At 43.2% G+C, this 16,784-nt stretch overlaps 1 protein-coding gene across 2 annotated transcripts in view; it reads right to left on the minus strand.

Annotated features, from left to right (window-relative positions):
- STIM2 (stromal interaction molecule 2) overlaps window positions 1-16,784 on the minus strand; it is a 166,555-nt gene that overhangs the window by 31,236 nt on the left and 118,535 nt on the right. For both annotated transcript variants that reach the window (XM_075544457.1, XM_075544458.1), the window contains exons 4-6: window positions 9,578-9,689; window positions 4,003-4,118; window positions 72-249 (exon numbers count right to left, since the gene is read on the minus strand). In XM_075544457.1, the coding sequence (XP_075400572.1) occupies window positions 72-249; window positions 4,003-4,118; window positions 9,578-9,689 (406 nt within the window). The remainder of the gene's footprint in view (window positions 1-71; window positions 250-4,002; window positions 4,119-9,577; window positions 9,690-16,784) is intronic.

Genomic DNA, 16,784 nt, shown 5'->3' on the forward strand with positions numbered 1-16,784 from the left:
TGCCCATCTTGCATTTTGATGCCCTGTGTTTTCCTCCCCACATAACAGAAGTGACACCTCTCCTGACGCACCTCTCCTGTAAGTCCATTAAACTCTGCTCGGCCGTCTGCAGGCTCTCTAAGTCTTTCATCATTTTTGCGACGTGTTCTTTTGATGTCTTATTCTGTGTGTAAGCAAACCAGCATCCTCCAACACCAATTACTATCGACACTGTGAGGATAAAATCCTTCATCCAGTTATGAGGTGGGCCTACAAAGAGAAACATAAGTGGTTCGTTCATCTTTGAGAGTAATCGTAATTGAACAAGTGGACACAGTTCAAGGCAGCACTTTAAGTAGATACCTGACACAAAAAAACAAAAACCCTTTGCAGATCTTTCTCCCACACACTTCTCCAGCCTTTTAAAAACTGCATCAGTAGCTAACATGTAACTATAACCATCTGATATACCAGGCCTAGTAAAACCTATGCAAAACTACTGCTACGGTACCGTTTCAAGCAGTCTTAAACCCACAGAGTCAATTCTGATTCACAGTGACCCACCCCATAGAACAGGGCAAAATTGTAGCCTAGGGCTTCCGAGGCTGTAAATCTTTATGGGGGCAGACAGCTTTTCTGTCTCCTATGGAGCGAGTGGTGGGTCTGAACCACTGAACTTGTGGTTAGCAGTCCAATGCTTACCCCACTGCACCACCAGAGCTCCTACTAGACCTGCTGGAGGGCAGAAATGGACCCACAGGAATACCCGAGATACGCCTCAGCCAGTGGTAAAGGAAGTCACCGCCGAAGCTCCAAGGGCTCTTGAAAACCAGCCTGCTCTCTGTAGGCTGAGGGGTGCCATCAACACGCACCAGCATCATTCCAACTCCTTTCTTCAGTCCAGTTAGACAGCTGCTGTGCTTCGCAGAAACCCATCTACTCCATCTTCCACGAGGATGCAGCGCTCAGTGGTTCCCAATGGGGGTGGTTTCTCCCCAGTAAATCTTGGGTAATCTTTGGTGCTCCCAACTGAGGGATGGTAAGTGTTACTGCATCTAATGTGCAGAAGTCTGGGATGCTGCAGGGGAAAACTTTGCCACCGCCGCCCCTAACCAATAATGATCCAATCCCCAACAAGGAGAACAGTGCCAAGGTTAGATGACTACGACTTCTGTGTGTCATGTTCCAAGTGGCTGTTCACTAGGGATCTCTGGTTACTAGATGAGAGACCAGGGCACAGTGCCTTCCCACCACCCCAGGCAGGAAGTGAAGCCCTAGTCCTGCCTCTATGCTGAGGAACAGGGGTAGATGGGGGTCAGTGACACAAAACACAAAACTCTACTGCTCCAACTATTTTCTTCTTTATCTCGCTTGTCAAGACATGCTCATTTTCAGAGTGTTCTCTGGGTGGGCAGCAAAAAAAGAGGAAGGCCCTCAAGATGGACTGATACAGGGGTTGCAGCAGTGGCTCAGGCATAGAACAATCGTGAGGATGGTGCAGGCCAGACAGTGTTTCAGTCTGCCGTGCACAGGGCTGCACCCGCCTCCATGACACTTAGTAACAACAACACGAATAACAACGCTGGACGGGAGACACACCTGAACCAGTATAACAAGATACATCACTTTAGGGTTACACAATTGGAGTGCTGTAATAAAAAAAAATATCATTTACAGTGAAAAACTGCCGAAGTGTTCCAGCCTCCGGCAGACAGACATGCCACATGTTTGACAGGAGGGAGAGCTCTTAGACACCAGCTCCTGTGCTTGCAAGTCTAGGGTTACACCTCCATGTCTGCAGAGTCAGAAACTTGCAGGTTCTATGCCAGAACCCCAGTGTTCCACATTTCTGGAGGGCCGCCCTCTCAGGAGTGCACTGCCAAAAGCCAAAGCCTCTCGAAGGGTTTGGTGTTTATATCTGCCGCAGACTGAGAAGCTTGGCCTAGGCGCTAGTTCCTGTAGAAGTCCTGCTCTCTGTCTCTGGAAGAAACAGAACATGAACAGCAAACAACACACACACACACACACACACACACACACGAACAAGTCCCAAACTCAATGACTAGCTCCAGATTTAAGTAAACACTTGAAAAAAATGTGTTTCATTTGACGTTGCTAGTTTTTTATTAAACTAGTATGAGTGTTTCCCACTGTGGGCCACAGTTCACTCAAATCATCCCAGGACAAACACATTAAGGAGGGAATGCATCATTAGCTTAACTGGTTCATTTATTAAAACGTTTGCTCAGATTATTCTTTGAGGGCTCCAACTTCGCAAAGTCTGACTTTTTTTTTTTAATCGTCAGACGACTTGATAGCGAGTAAAAGCTGAGACAGCCGGAGCCTGTGTCAGGCAGAAGCCTGTCGGAGAGGGAACACTCTTCCCACACCAACAAGGGAGAAAGTGGTAAGATCACACCTTCTCAAAGGTGGGAAGTTTTCAAGACCCAGAAAAGCAAGGCAGTCCTGTTGGTTTCAGCTTTCCCTGTGTACTTTTCATGGTCTAAGTTGTTGGGGAGTGCTTAGAAAGTATTTTCCTCCCTCAGGTTAATAAAAACTATACCAGACCAAGTTGCGGCTAGGGAAAGAAATTCTATACTCTAATTCCTATTGTCACCCATCAGACATGAAAATGCAAGAAACTCTCAAGAGACACTCTCCCAATGGATTCCATCAGAAAAGCCAAGGAAGAGGTTAGACGGGACCCATTTCTGGGCAATCCTCAGCATGTCGGCAGTGTGCTGTTTCCTAGGGCTTCTCATTTCCGCCCCTAATGCGCTTCCACCAACTCTTACAACTAGGAGTTCCAGCCGCTGCTCCAGCTGCTCAGGCACAGAATCCACCCATTATACCAGGGTTGCTCCATGATGTTATCACAGAGACCAGAAGTCTCCTAACTACAAGAATTCGGGTACTATAAACCTCATTCTCCTAATTTATAACTCTTGAAAGCCTTCTTTCTTGTACTAATTGCTTTTACTCCTTTGTGGGCTATGAGAAATAAAATATAAATTCTTTTAAAAAGCGCATCCTTCAAATACTTACCCCACCCCACACTCAACTTTCTGGTACTTCAAATAAAATAAAATAAACACATTAAGCTTATAAAGGAGAAATTATTTTTATCAAAGAAAACAAATACAGGGTTTATTCTCCTTACAAATATGGCTTAACACTTCCTTCAGTGATCCTCCCCAAAACGATCTGAGGAACAATCAAATAACATATACTCCACCTTCCATTTCTATCGGGAGACTCGTTGCTTTCTACAGCAGTTCTCAACCTGTGGGTCTCAGCCTCTTTCACAGGAGTCACCGATTCATAACAGTAGCAAAATTACAGCTATGAAGTAGCAACGAAAACAATTGTATGGGGGGGGGGGGTCACCACAACATGAGGAACTGTATTAAAGGCTCGAGGCACTAGGAATGTTGAGAACCACTGTGCTAAAGCGTCAAGTGAGCCTTACTTCACATCTCTACCTGACAAACCCTTTCCTTTGCTGTTGCTAGGTGTCGCTGAGTCAGTTTCGATTCAGAGAGACCCTGTGTCGCTGGGCAGCACAAAACACTGCGCAGTTCCAACTCATCTCTCTACCCTTCGTACAACAGAAGGAAACCACGGGCCATCCTGCAGTTATCTAAATTCCTTTTCTTTGGTGATAATGAAATCAAGCTACGATCACTAGCCACTATTTCAAATCAAGACAGTTATATCACACCATTTTTTACAGGGCTTCTTCAGTTGTTATGCAACCCTGATGCTATCCACCTGTTATCACTGTCTTTCAAAATTTTTTTTGCATAAGCTACCAGCTTTGAAATGTGTACACCTATTTCAGTGACAGGAAATCTCCTTCGAAAAAAAATCTCTCATTATAAGATGCTCTTACATATCTTTCACAGCTAGCAAAAGGTAGATTACTACCTTTCTGACTTTACCCTTCTTTATAAACAAACACACCGGTGCTCTGATCTTTGCTCTGCCCCCCCCCCCCCACTCCAAGTGTAGTCGGCTACTAACGTGTCAGAGGGCCGAAGAGCACCACGTCGAGCGCCTTGAGCTGAAGCTTCTGCCTATGGCTCCGGTCGATGATCTTCAACTGAGTGACCGTGAAGGACGGCTCGTGCACAGCTATCCTGTTCATTAAGGAAATGCAGACGCGTTCAGTGAGCACACTTGTGTACATTCGTCGATTTGAGCAACACATTTCGTGTTTCACATATTAGTGGTTGTTGTAAGAGTTCAGTGTGTGTGTTATTGAATACTTGATCACATGTATCCAGAAACTTACCAGTGCAAATTTAGCTAAAGAAAGACCCTTGTATGTTAATAGCTTAGTGGCTAAAGATTGTTATATTTTGGTTTTCCAAAGTTTGTCTCTATTTTAACTTATTATGATTTAGAAATATCTCAATTTCAAAATGTTTTATAAACATTACTTGCCTGTGGCATTTTCCTTTTTTTCCCTTCACAAGAACAATAAAATTATAACAACTTAAATTAAAAAATACTTTTCTAGTTAGCTATCGCTCTTCTCTAGAAGTACCTAAACTATTGGTACCTTTACATTCAAATACTTAAACTGCTTAAAAGTTAAAACACACTAGCCCCATCAGTGGGAAGAAGTCATCCAGGGTAGGTTCAGAATGAATGTAGTAAGCACAGACCATTTGGTGAGCACTGATTTAATTCAGAAGAAAGCATGAGGTCGGAGGTGGACAGGGCAAAAGGCACAGCTGAGATAAGGAAACAAAGTCACTTTGCTCAGCATAGTCAAGCCATCCAGGACTCAACTAAGATTTCTTAAGAATTAAGTATGATGCCGTATAACACAAAGCCTAACAATGACAATGCAATCATTAATGAAACATATATTAAAAGCAAGCATGCACTACGTAGCAGTCCTTTTGCCAGAACCGTAGTTATAATATCTCATTTCAGAGATGAGAAAACTAAGGTTCTGGGAGGCTCACTTGGGCAAGGTTACGTAAACAGTAAGTGGTAAGAGAGAGATTCTAACTAAAATATGTACAACTCCTAAGACAGGGAAGCACTATATTCCAGAGGGGAAGAGAGCAATACTTCTGAGTAGGAAGAGCGGTCAGGACCTCCTCTGAGGCTTCTCTAAAAAGTTAGCCAGTCAAGGCGACTGCTACGTTGCCCTTGACAAAATGCCTGCCTGCCTTCAGCTCTTCCACGTGTCCCCTTCCAGGAGGCGTAACAAGACACTTAGAAAACTGCTGGGAGGCAGAAGAAACTACAGCTTACTCCACAGCGTAGCCTGGTGTGGAGCCATGGTAGAGGTCTGCTGAACGTTTGCACAATAGCTGGAAGATGCGTGGAAGGAAGAGCAACACCGTGGACAGACCAAATTTAAGACAGAGATGATGAGATGCGGTGACAAGGAAACCAGAGGACAGGGCTTTATGCACGGTGCATTACCAGCCCAGAGGCAGAAGTGATATTTCCTGAGCCCCCAGGGTGGCAGGCAAGGCCACACAGGGCTGAAAACACTGAGGAGGCGGGCGTCGTGTGGGGCGAGGGTGAGCAAACCGAGGTCAGAAGCACCATGTAGAGCAGGAAACACAGTCAAAAGTTTAAGATCAATCTGTTGCCATCCAGTCAAGTCCAACTCACAGCGAACCTTTCGGGCAGTGCTAAGTCTTCTGTAAGAAGACTGCTACATTGTTTGTTGGGTTGGAACTGCTGAGCCAAAGCCTTAACCACTGAGTCCCCAGGGTTTCTTCAGCATCAGATAACCCTTAGGAGTAGCTAATATACAGAGTCGGCTACCAACAGCAAACGGAACAATGTCTGAGAATCACAGAAACGAAACCTAACAATGGGCTGCTGCAGGCCCGCTTCTGGAACTTGCAATCTACTTTCTTATACTTTCCAGTACACAGTTCTCACTTCTACAGTAAGCACAGAAAAAGCTGTCTCTCATCAAACTTCATCACTATCAACCCTTTGTCGGCTTACTTTTCATTTCTCTTCTACTGAAAAGAGGTTCCAATGAGCTGACCTGACAACTCAACTTCCACATGTATGCTCAATGCATCTTCCCTATCTAAAATTAACCCTGGAATTTGGCATTACTCTACGACAATTTTTTTTTACTTTATGACTTTTACTTCCTTAAAATTTTACCTTCATCAAAAAAAAAAGGGGACTAAACAAAGTCACTGCCAGGCAGTCGGTTCTGACTCTGACCCTCCACGAGAGGGTAGAACTACACCTGTGGGTTTTCAAGACTGCAACTCTTTGAGGGAGTAGAAAGCCTCATCTTTCCCCCATGGAGCAGCTTGTGGTCTCAAACTGCTAACCCTGAGGTCAGCAGCCCAACTTGTAACCATTACCTCACCAAGCCTCCTTGACTAATATCTAAGACACCCTCTTCTATGTCATGCTGCTTTCTATCAAGAAACTTCCCCAAATGCAGTATAAAAAACATCCTGAGTATTTCTTCAGTGTGACTAATCCTGTTTCAATGCTCTGCCCTGTTTTATTTTCATTTAGAAACTTGTCTTATTTAACATCCAGAAATATCTTTATTTGTCCCTAAGGCAATCTTTTCTGACGTGCATTCTTTGTTTATTGCTCATTAAATCTATTCATTCCAGTTTCAAACCTGTTTGTAGTTGTTGGGGACTGAGTATCTAGGCCGACTAGTTACTATGGGCTCCTGGCAACCCACTGTGTGTCAGGGTCAAACTGCCCTGTAGAGGGTTTTCAATGCTGTGACCTTTCAGTAGGGTATGGACTTCCAGGCTGTTCTGAGAAGCTTCGGGGGTGGGGTGGGGGTATACAAATCTCAAATCTTTTCTGCTGCAGCCCAGGGATGGACCAATCTTCCACCCAAGGGCTTCTTAGGTAAACTAATCCCTACCTTCTCTCCTGCACCCAGGTGTACCAAGAACAGGAAACACATTGTGTAAAATAAACTTGGTAAACTGATAGATACTCAACCCTTAATTTCGGCATTCAAGTATGTCTGGGGGGCTTCAAAGGTTTGTGGGGAAATGCCACTATCTTTTAATCCGATTTTCCGGGAGCTCTGTGAAGCCCCTCGTATATCGACAGTAAAATCAGATATATGGATATGGAACTTTAAAATTTGTTTAAGGAAAATGGGTAAACTTTCAACTTGATCCAAAACACAACCCTCACAAGAACAAAAGCTACTTACTTAAATAGCGTATGGACACAAGTTGATGAGGGGCATAATATGTACACTGCACCACTTAACATAATTACATAGTAACTGATTAAGAGCCTTTTTTTAAATGTGCAGCAAACTTGTACAGGAAAAGTTCTGTGGGATTGCAGTAAATGTTAGCATTTAAATCTTTTAAATTATGAGGCCAAGTAACGAATGGCGAGATAGAAAATACAGTTTTCAAAAGCAGCAGGAGGCGTCACACCATCACTCTGGATTTGGGCATCAAATCTATGAGTTTAAACACCACCTTAGGCAAAATATTTGACACGCTTTTAAACATGTATCCATGGTGGTCTGGTACAACAGTGGTTAAAGCAATGGCTGTCAGCTGAAAGGTCAGTGGTTCAAACCCATCGACAGCTCTTCAGGAGAAAGACATGGTTGTTGGCTTCTAGCAATTTCCAGTCTGGGACCCTCTAAGGAGCTTTCTGCTCTGTCCTATAGGATCTGAACTGACATGATGTCCCAGCGTGGAGGTGAGGAGAATATTTACTTATTGTTTATGAAGCTATTTTTACAGTGAGGTATAACTTATGGCCACTGCTTTTGTTAAGTAGCTATTGGTGTTAGTGAGAGAACACTAATCATGATAGATCTGTACATGAAGTCACTCATACATGAAAGTGACCCAATATCAAATGAATAGGCCTTATTATATTTACTAGGGGGTCAGAAGTTGACCCCTTGATGTTACCTAAAAATACATTCCTATCCAGCCCACCAGTACCTTCTCAAAATGACAACCCTTAAGATGTAAAAAAAGGAAAACACCCCTAAAGTCAACAAACAGACCTGAAACTATTTATAGGCTTTTCTCTTTTTTGTTGGTTTTGTTGTTTTATTTATTTTTCTTTTGTTGTTTGGTTTTGCTTTGTCTTGTTTTTGTGCTTACTATTGTCTCTAAATGTCTATCTAGATAAGATGGATGGGATAAACAATCCAAAGAAGAAAACAATGGGACAGACAGCTCCCGTGGGACTTGGGAGAGGGGGAAGTGGGGAAAGGAAGAGGGGTGTCAACAAACCCAGGGACAAGCGAACAACAAGTGATCTAAAATTGATGGCAAGGAGGCATAGGATTCCTGGTGGGGCTTGATCAAGGGCAATGTACCCGAGAGGAATTACTGAAACCCAAATGAGGGCTGAACATGATAGTGGGACAAGAGGAAAGTGAAATAAAATAGAGGAAAGAACCAGGAGGCAAAGGACATTTATAGAGTTTAAATACAGGCATGTGCATATGTAAATGTTTACAAGTATTAAGGTAACAGATGGACATTGGTCCTCTACTCAAGTACTCCCTCAACGCAAGAACACTTTGCTCTAATAACCTGGTATTCTGTGATGCTCACCTTCCCAACACTATCACTGAAGACAAAATGGGTGCATAAGCAAATGTGGTGAAGAAAGCTGAAGGTGCCCAGCTATCAAAAGATAAAGCATCTGGGGTCTTAATGGCTTGAAGATTAAACAAGTGGCCATCTAGCTGAGAAGCAACAAAGCCCACATGGAAGAAGCACACCAGCCTGTGTGATCATGAGGTGTCGATGGGATAGAGTATCAGGCATCCAAGACCCAGAATAATAAATCATATCAATGTGAATGACGGGAAAGGCAGAGTAGAGACCCAAAGCCCATCTGTAGATAACTGGACATCCCCTTACAGAAGGGTCACAAGAAAGAGATGAAGGGTGCACTACAGCACAGATGAAACATACAACTTTCCTCTAGTCTAGTTCTTTAATGCTTCCTCCTCCCCACTATCATAACCCCAATTCTACCTTACAAATCCGGCTAAACCAGAGCCTGTACACTGGTATAGATAAAAGTTGGAAACACAGAAAATCCAAGACAGATAAACCCCTCAAGACCAATAATGAGAGTAATGATACCAGGAGGGGAAGGGGAAGGTGGTGGGAGAAAGGGGGAACTGATCACAATGATCTACATAAAACCCCCTCCCAGGAGGATGGACAACAGAAGGGTGGGTGAAGGGTGACAACGGTCGGTGTAAGACATGAAAAAAATAACAAGTTATAAATTATCAAGGGTTCATGAGGGAGGGAGGAAATGAACTGATACCAAGGGCTCAAGTAGAAAGAAAATGTTTTGAAAATGATGATGGCAACATGTATACAAATGTGCTAGACACAGTGGATGTATGTATGGACTGTGATAAGAACTGTAAGAGTCCCCAGTAAAATGATTTCTAAAAAAATAAGTGAAAAAAGAAACTTCCTTAACACTTATATATTCCCTTTGAACCCTTGGCCATCAAAGTACCACGAACTTGCAGAGACAGCTTTGAAGAGACCTCTAATATACAATACACCAAGAGTGGAAAATACATTTGGTTAATAAATGAACGACTCACCTGGGAAGTGTTGTTCCTTTCACATTATTATCTCGGAAATTCTTTTCATATTGGGGCAGTTCAACAAATTCCACCAACCACTGCAGGGTGTCCTCGAGGGTCCAATTATGAACTGTGAGAGAGAAAAGAGGGATGCTACTTCAAACACACCTTCTTTGCAGAATTTTTAAAATGCTGGAAATTATTATAACATCAGGGAAAACAAAGGTTGCTATATTGACTTTTCAATTCAGTCAATAGTTAATTCCAAAATGATATCTAGCCTTCACAGAAGAGACACATTTCTTGCAAATGGGGGGTTTACAAGAGATAATAGAAAAATGATTTTTAAAATTAACATGCTTCACTATAAAATGGGCATATAGAAAAGTCTCCAGTGGATGAAATAATAACTGATGATTTTCCTGGGTATAGAAAACTTAACAGAAGTATACTTTATTTACTTTTCAGCCAGCCATCTACCCACTCATCCCTGTAACAGTGTGTATCAAGCTACATACTAAGCACTAGAAATAGCCTTGATCAAGAGAGATGACATCACTTGTCCTTCTGGAACTTCAAATCTGCTGGGGGTGGAAGGAAGCAGCTTATGAAAGGGAAAAAAGGGAGGGAGATTTCAGAAAGTGATCAGCTATTAGGAAAGCGAGTCAGTCAGAGTACAGTAAAGCACCAATGAAACACACAACTTTCCCCTAGTTCTTTGGTGCTTCCTTTCCCCCGCTATCATGACCTCAATTCTACCTTACAAATCAGATTAGACCAGAACATGCATGCTGTTACAGATAAGAGCCCGCAATACAGGGAATCCAGGATAGATAAACCCCTCAGGGCCAACAAGGAAAGTAGAGGTACCAGGAGGATTATGGGAGGGGGGGGGAGGGGAAGGGGAATTGATCACAAGGATCAACCTATATCCCCTCCAAGGGGGGACAAATAACAGAAAAGTGGGAGAGGGGGAACAATGTAAGATATGAAAATCATAATCTATAACTTATCAAGGGTTTGTGAGTGAAGGCGGGCAGGGGAGGGAAAGGAAAGAAATGGGGAGCTGTTATCAGGGGCTCGAGTGGGAAGAGACTGCTTTGAAAATGATGATGGGGCATATGTGCAAATGTGCTTGACACACTGGAGGAATGTATGGATTGTGATAAGAGATGTAAGAGCCCCCAATAAAAGTATTTAATTTAAAAAAAGGAAAAATGCTGTTAGGGTGAGTCTCTCTGAGGAGAGAATATCTGAACTGAAAAATGCAAGGAGCCAATACGATGATGTCCAGAGAGAAAAATAATCCCAGAAGAAGGAAACACCCGTGCAAAGGCTTTGAGAGGATTCCAGCTGGCTGAAGTTGAAGAAAACAGAAAGAGGACAGTTCATTAATGACTTTTAAAGATGCTGGATAAACTGAACAAAAGTAAAATAATTCACATTTATTATGGTAAATAATGCCACATTTACAAGATGACTGTTTTACGTTGCAAATAAGGTGTCATGGTGATACCAGGGTTGAGCCAACCAAAGGGTTGGTGGTTTGAATCACCCGGCAGTTAGCTCTGTGAAGGAGGACCTGGAGATCTGCTTTCATGAAGATTAAAGGCAAGTCCACCCTTTCAGGCAGCTGCACCCTGTCACCTCTGAGAAGAAAACTAACTCACCAGCACATACCAATCACACGTGGTGAATGGACTGTAAAAGATACACCTAGAATCAGAGAGATCAGGAGGAAGCGTATTTCTGATAGAACTGTCCAGGCAGAAGAGGTCTGGATGGTACGAGAGAAGATTGTTTCCATTAATTTCTCAGTTCCTCATTCCCAAATAGAGATAATTGTTCAGTCTAACATCATTTTAATATTAGTGTGAGTATGGGGGTATAAGGCCAGGATAGACAGAGAATCTTAGTTAGGGTACACAGCACACAGATAGTTTTCAAGTTGAATGGGATCATCCAAAAGAGTAAAGATAGCATTAACAGGGGCCCTGGTACCACTTTGGGCAAATCCATCAGGTGCTCTATAGCAGACAGATGAAGCTATCAGCTCCCATAAAGACTGACAGCTGCAGATTCCTTGCACAGGGTCACTATGAGTCTGAATTAACTTGATGGCATTGAGTTTGGAATTTGCAGACGTGAGAGAATGCTATGTATTAATAGTACCGGGTCAGTGAAAAAGAAGAAGATCTTCAATGAGATGGAAAAATGGGCTGAAACACAAAAAAAGATGATGAGATGCTAGAGAATTGGGAAATGTGTTGTTCTGTTGTAGCTAAGGTTGATCTAAGTCAGAAAGTACTCTGGGGTAACCTAACAACAACATGTAAGAGGTAAGGAAAATGCAGATAGCATACCCTTACTTGCTAAAAGTGAAGAGGATTTTAAACACTTACTGAGCAGACATACAGTCTTCATTAGGTAATACACCTTAACGAAAGACCAAAAAAATCCACACAACTGGACCAATAAGCCACATCATGATGAAGGGAGAAACTACTGAGGTTGTAAAGGATCTGCCATGGAAGCAGCAGTAAAAAAAAAAAAAAAAATCTGCCAAAGACGACATCTTTAAAGTATTACAAAGCAATGATCTCACTAAAAATCAAGGCGCACCAGACCCAAGTTGTGGTATATCCAGGTACCTTATATGTATGTAAATAAAATAAGGAAGACCCAAGAAGAACTAATGTTTTTGAATTATTGTATTGGCCAATAACATGGATTATACTAGGATTGCCAGAAGAACTGGCAGGATGAAGAAGCATTTATCCAAACAAGTCTGTCTTGAAAGATATACGGCCAGAATGCTCCTTAGAAGTGAGGATGGCCAGACTTTGTCTTATCTACTTTGGATGTGTTATCAAGAGACTAGTCCCTGGAAAGTGGCATTTTGTTTGGCAAAATAGAGGCAGCAGAAAAGCAGGAGGCTCGTGATGAGGTGGACTGACAATGCAGCTACACCAATGGGCTCACACAACAGCCATGAGGATGGCCATGCTGGCAGTTTCCTTCTGTTCCTCATGGGAGCGCTGAGTTAAAACCGACTTGATGAGACCTACAGCGTACAACTACTATCTAAGAGGCTGGGCAGCTTCAAAAAGAAAGTAAGTGCTAGCATCTTCTCTCTTAAATGCATAGATCAACCACTGTGTGTGCATTTTGTCATTAACTCGAGTTAACAGGGTTCACATAAGGTGTGCACATGATGATTATCCTCATTTTGATATGAGAAACTGAGGAATTAAATGGAACCAAGATAGTAAGTAGCAGAGGTAGATTTGAACCAAGGCAAACTGACCACAGGATCTGACTCCCTGCCACCCCGAGAGCAACAGAATGGGTGGAACCCAGTCATTAAATATGGAAAGCAACTCCAAGGCATGTGTGAAGAACTGGCAGGATGAAGATGCATTTATCCAAGGAAAGGATGCATGTGTGCTTGGAAAACGAGGAGTTCTTAACAGTTTGATGTGAGGGTCCAGGAAAACAAAATGCAACTAGAACAAGGGAGCAGAAAACCTAGATCTAGGACTCCCTCTGGATATAAACATATCAGAGAAAAGATCTTTCAGATAAACTACATAAAACTGTGAATTCACATTTGTGTGCAAGGCGAGTTCTTGGCAATCTGCCTTCTTCATTAAGTGCTCTATAGAGAAAACACCCAGACAAAGCATAAGCAAACAAAAATTTCATTTAAAAGATTACACACCGCAATTTTATAGTTTTATACCAAGACAATGCTTTCACTATTTTTTAATATGTCCCCTCCTTCGTGGGCTTCTGCCACAGTAACTTAGGATATCAGCCAAAGTGTTCAGCCTGGGTGCTTTCCACTGAATTTCATACATTCAGAGTAGCCTTTTTACTCTTCAGTCTCTTCCTATTCGAGATGAACTGCTTTGAGAATTGCCCAGTCCTGACTGCCAAGAAACCCACAGTGCAGCTGTACCTCACACACCCACACAAAAACCCCAGCCAACGAAACAGGATGAGATTCTGTCATTTGGATGGCTGCTCAACTGATCAACAGAGCAAGTCCCTGATGTAAACACCCCAGCACAGCAAAATCTTCCCACAATTTGAGTTGATCCAGCACAGGCAGAAAGAAAACATCCGACAGAATATATGTTTCAGCCAGCCAGGGTCCAAAGCTACACTGCAGTGGTGGTGGTAATGGCATTCTACTGAGTCTGCTGGGACCGTGGAGTCCGTTCTGACTGGGGGGCAAGGGGGTAGGTTTTCTATAGGATTTGTGAGGCAGGAACAGACAACAGCCTCATCTCTCTCCCAAGGGTCAGCTGGTAGGTTTGAGTGGCCCACCTTATAGTTAGTTAGACCTTTACCCAGCCCCAGGGCCTCATTATGTATGCGTGGTACCAGTAGAGAGAACACTGTAGTGGTTCTAAGGTCATTTTCTTCACCAAGAATATTGAAAACAATGGACATTTTATATAGAAGATGCCATTTACTTTGGGGAGAAATTCACTTATCCTTGTGCTGCCTGGTCCCTTTGGTGCCTCTTCCTAAACCCCTTCATTTCTCACCTGGTGACCAAGACCTTATATGACATTTGCTCTCTGCATGGGCACTGGCTAGTCTCTGGTTCTCGGTAACTCCCCAGCCTGTTCCGTAGGGGTTGAGACCTTTTTCTCCATGCTCACCTTTATTACACAGGTCTCAGGTTTGCCTCTGTAGCCTACTAAGACTTCACTCCTCACAAGTACAAGTTTATTTCTGGTGAGCTTTCCCTGACACTGTTGTATGATCACCTTGTACTTACTGCACACAGCATTTCCCTGATTAACTATTTATGCTGATGATTATTCTTCTGACTTCTCTCTATTCCATTCAACTCCCAGGGTCTTGCTCCCCACTCTATCGCTAGCATTTGGCACTTGAAGGGTGGCTTAAGACTGTATTTTTGGATGCTGCCGTCTAAATGAATAGTAAAGAGTCAAATGTGTTTAACTGACAGATATTTTTGACCATCTATTTTTACATATTAATAAAGACACATACATATGCAGGATACCAAAAAATATATATTTTTGACTGCCATCAAGTCAATCCTGACCCACGCGGTGAGTTTCTGAGACTATGAGCTTTAACTGTTTATAATAAAAAGCCTGTTTCTCTCCTGCAGAGGTGCTGGTGGTTTCAAACGGCTGACCATGCAGATAACAACCCAATGCTTAACCACTACCCCACCAAGCCTCCTTCATAAGCAGGATAGGGGACATCTTACACTAAGGGGCTTCACAGAGTTCTGGTAAAATTCACTATCTCGTAGTTACATTTTGTCAAACACATTTTGAAGTCCCTGGTGTCAATCATTCTTGGGGGCAAAGTTGCTATTCACTTCAAAATCACCCAGCTCTTCGTTACTCAGCCCGTCATCAGCACTCTCCAGAGGGCAGGCGGCAAGGACACGGGACTGTTCTTAGGGTGCATTTCTCAACTGACAGAGGTGCATAAATAATGCCCATTTCTACAATAGCTTAAGTTGTTTTGAAGGAAATTGATCAGCAAGGTGAGCTAGTACCTAACAGAGTCTCCGAATTCTGGCAATTTGTTCCAAGACTAAGAGGAAGAATCCTGGAAGAACTCTCATCTCAGCTGTGACGCAGACTCACTGTGACCGCTCAGCCAAGTTGTTCAACTAGTGGCTCCATATCCTAATACAAAGGATGAAGCTAATAATCTTTAAACTTCTTAAAAACTAGTGTCTAATACTCTATTAACAGCAAAAAAATAACAGGAGTGGATGAACTGAACTATGGCAAACTAATAAGCAGCACAGTAGTTGACAGGGCACTGAGAGGGGGAAAGTCACTCTAAGGCCTTTCCAGAGAACAGCTGCTGTCAAAACATACCATTTATTAAACACCAGATTTCAAATATCATTTCAAATTATCATCCCACAATTCTCTGAAGATGGCTCTTTGCTCATCATACTGACACTGGAAGCTTCTGAAGCTGAATCCTTATGTTCAACAGAATAGAAAACGGCTGAGCACGGTTGCAGGTAAGTCCGTGTGTAGTGTTGTCCATCACGCAATCACACTGGCTCCACAGAATAAAGAAAATGTTTGCAGCCATCAGATCAGGCTCCGCAGACAGATAGCTTCTGCTCCAGCTATCTATTTAGAGCTTTCTGCATGTATCCGTTTCTCTCAGGCCCCATGCCACTCCACCATCCCTTCTTCCTCCTCCGCTAGCCTCAGAGCAGAAGCCTCCTGGTGTCCGGTAAGTCGTGGGTCTACGTCTACCTTTCCTGATTACAGCTGCTCTTCCCTGGGCTCTCCAATCACCTCCTTGCACAGCTGCAGCAGGATTTAACACAAGCCACAATGTGGCCACCTAGGCCTTTGCTGCATTCCCGGGGAACAGAACCTCTTCAGTACAGCATGGGTCACACAGCAACTGGTGATGACCACTGCTAAGCAAATCTTTAACATCACATCATTCCTGGAGACCCCGGGTGGTGCACATGATTTATTGCTTGAAACCAGCTGTAGTTTAGTGGTCCGAACCCAGAGGCACCTCAAAAGAAAGGCCTGGTGATTTTCTTCTAAAAGGAGTCAGCTGTGAAACTCTGGAACACACTGGGTCACCGTGAAAGGGCGCTGACTTTGACAGCACCTAGTGTGCTTTTCAGGCCACATTCCTTTCCTATGGGACTCTGCCCTCACACGTTCACATTGTGTTCTCATAAAATCTACCCTGAATGGCTCACACCACTCAGCACTCGGCACTAAACTGAAGGATCAACAGTTCAAAACCTCCCAGAGTGCTTTCGGAAGACACACCTGGTGAGCTGCTTCTGAAAGGTCACAGTCATGGAAAGCCTATGGAGGGCAGGCAGTTCTATTCTGCACACATGTGTCGCCAGGAGTAGGACCAAATGGAACCAGCTCTGAGAAGTCGCTGTTATCGCTACATCCACAAGGAGAACACCTTGGCCAAGTGACTACACACAGTCACCACATCTAGGGACTGTGAAAGCTAGAATTTGAACTTGACGTGTTCTGACTCCAAGTCCCCCACCAATGCAGGTGGTTTCTGATTTAGACGGCTGTTTCAAAACTTGGAACACGTTTCCCCTTAGAGGCAAACCTTCAAGATCTATAATAAGTGTAAAATTATGAGAATGATCATTGTATATAAGCAATTTGCCAGAGGAGACTGTAACTGTGCTGGTGGACTCTGGGGA

Source organism: Tenrec ecaudatus, chromosome 3 (genome assembly GCF_050624435.1).
Source record: "Tenrec ecaudatus isolate mTenEca1 chromosome 3, mTenEca1.hap1, whole genome shotgun sequence".
Taxonomy (NCBI): Eukaryota; Metazoa; Chordata; class Mammalia; order Afrosoricida; family Tenrecidae; genus Tenrec; species Tenrec ecaudatus.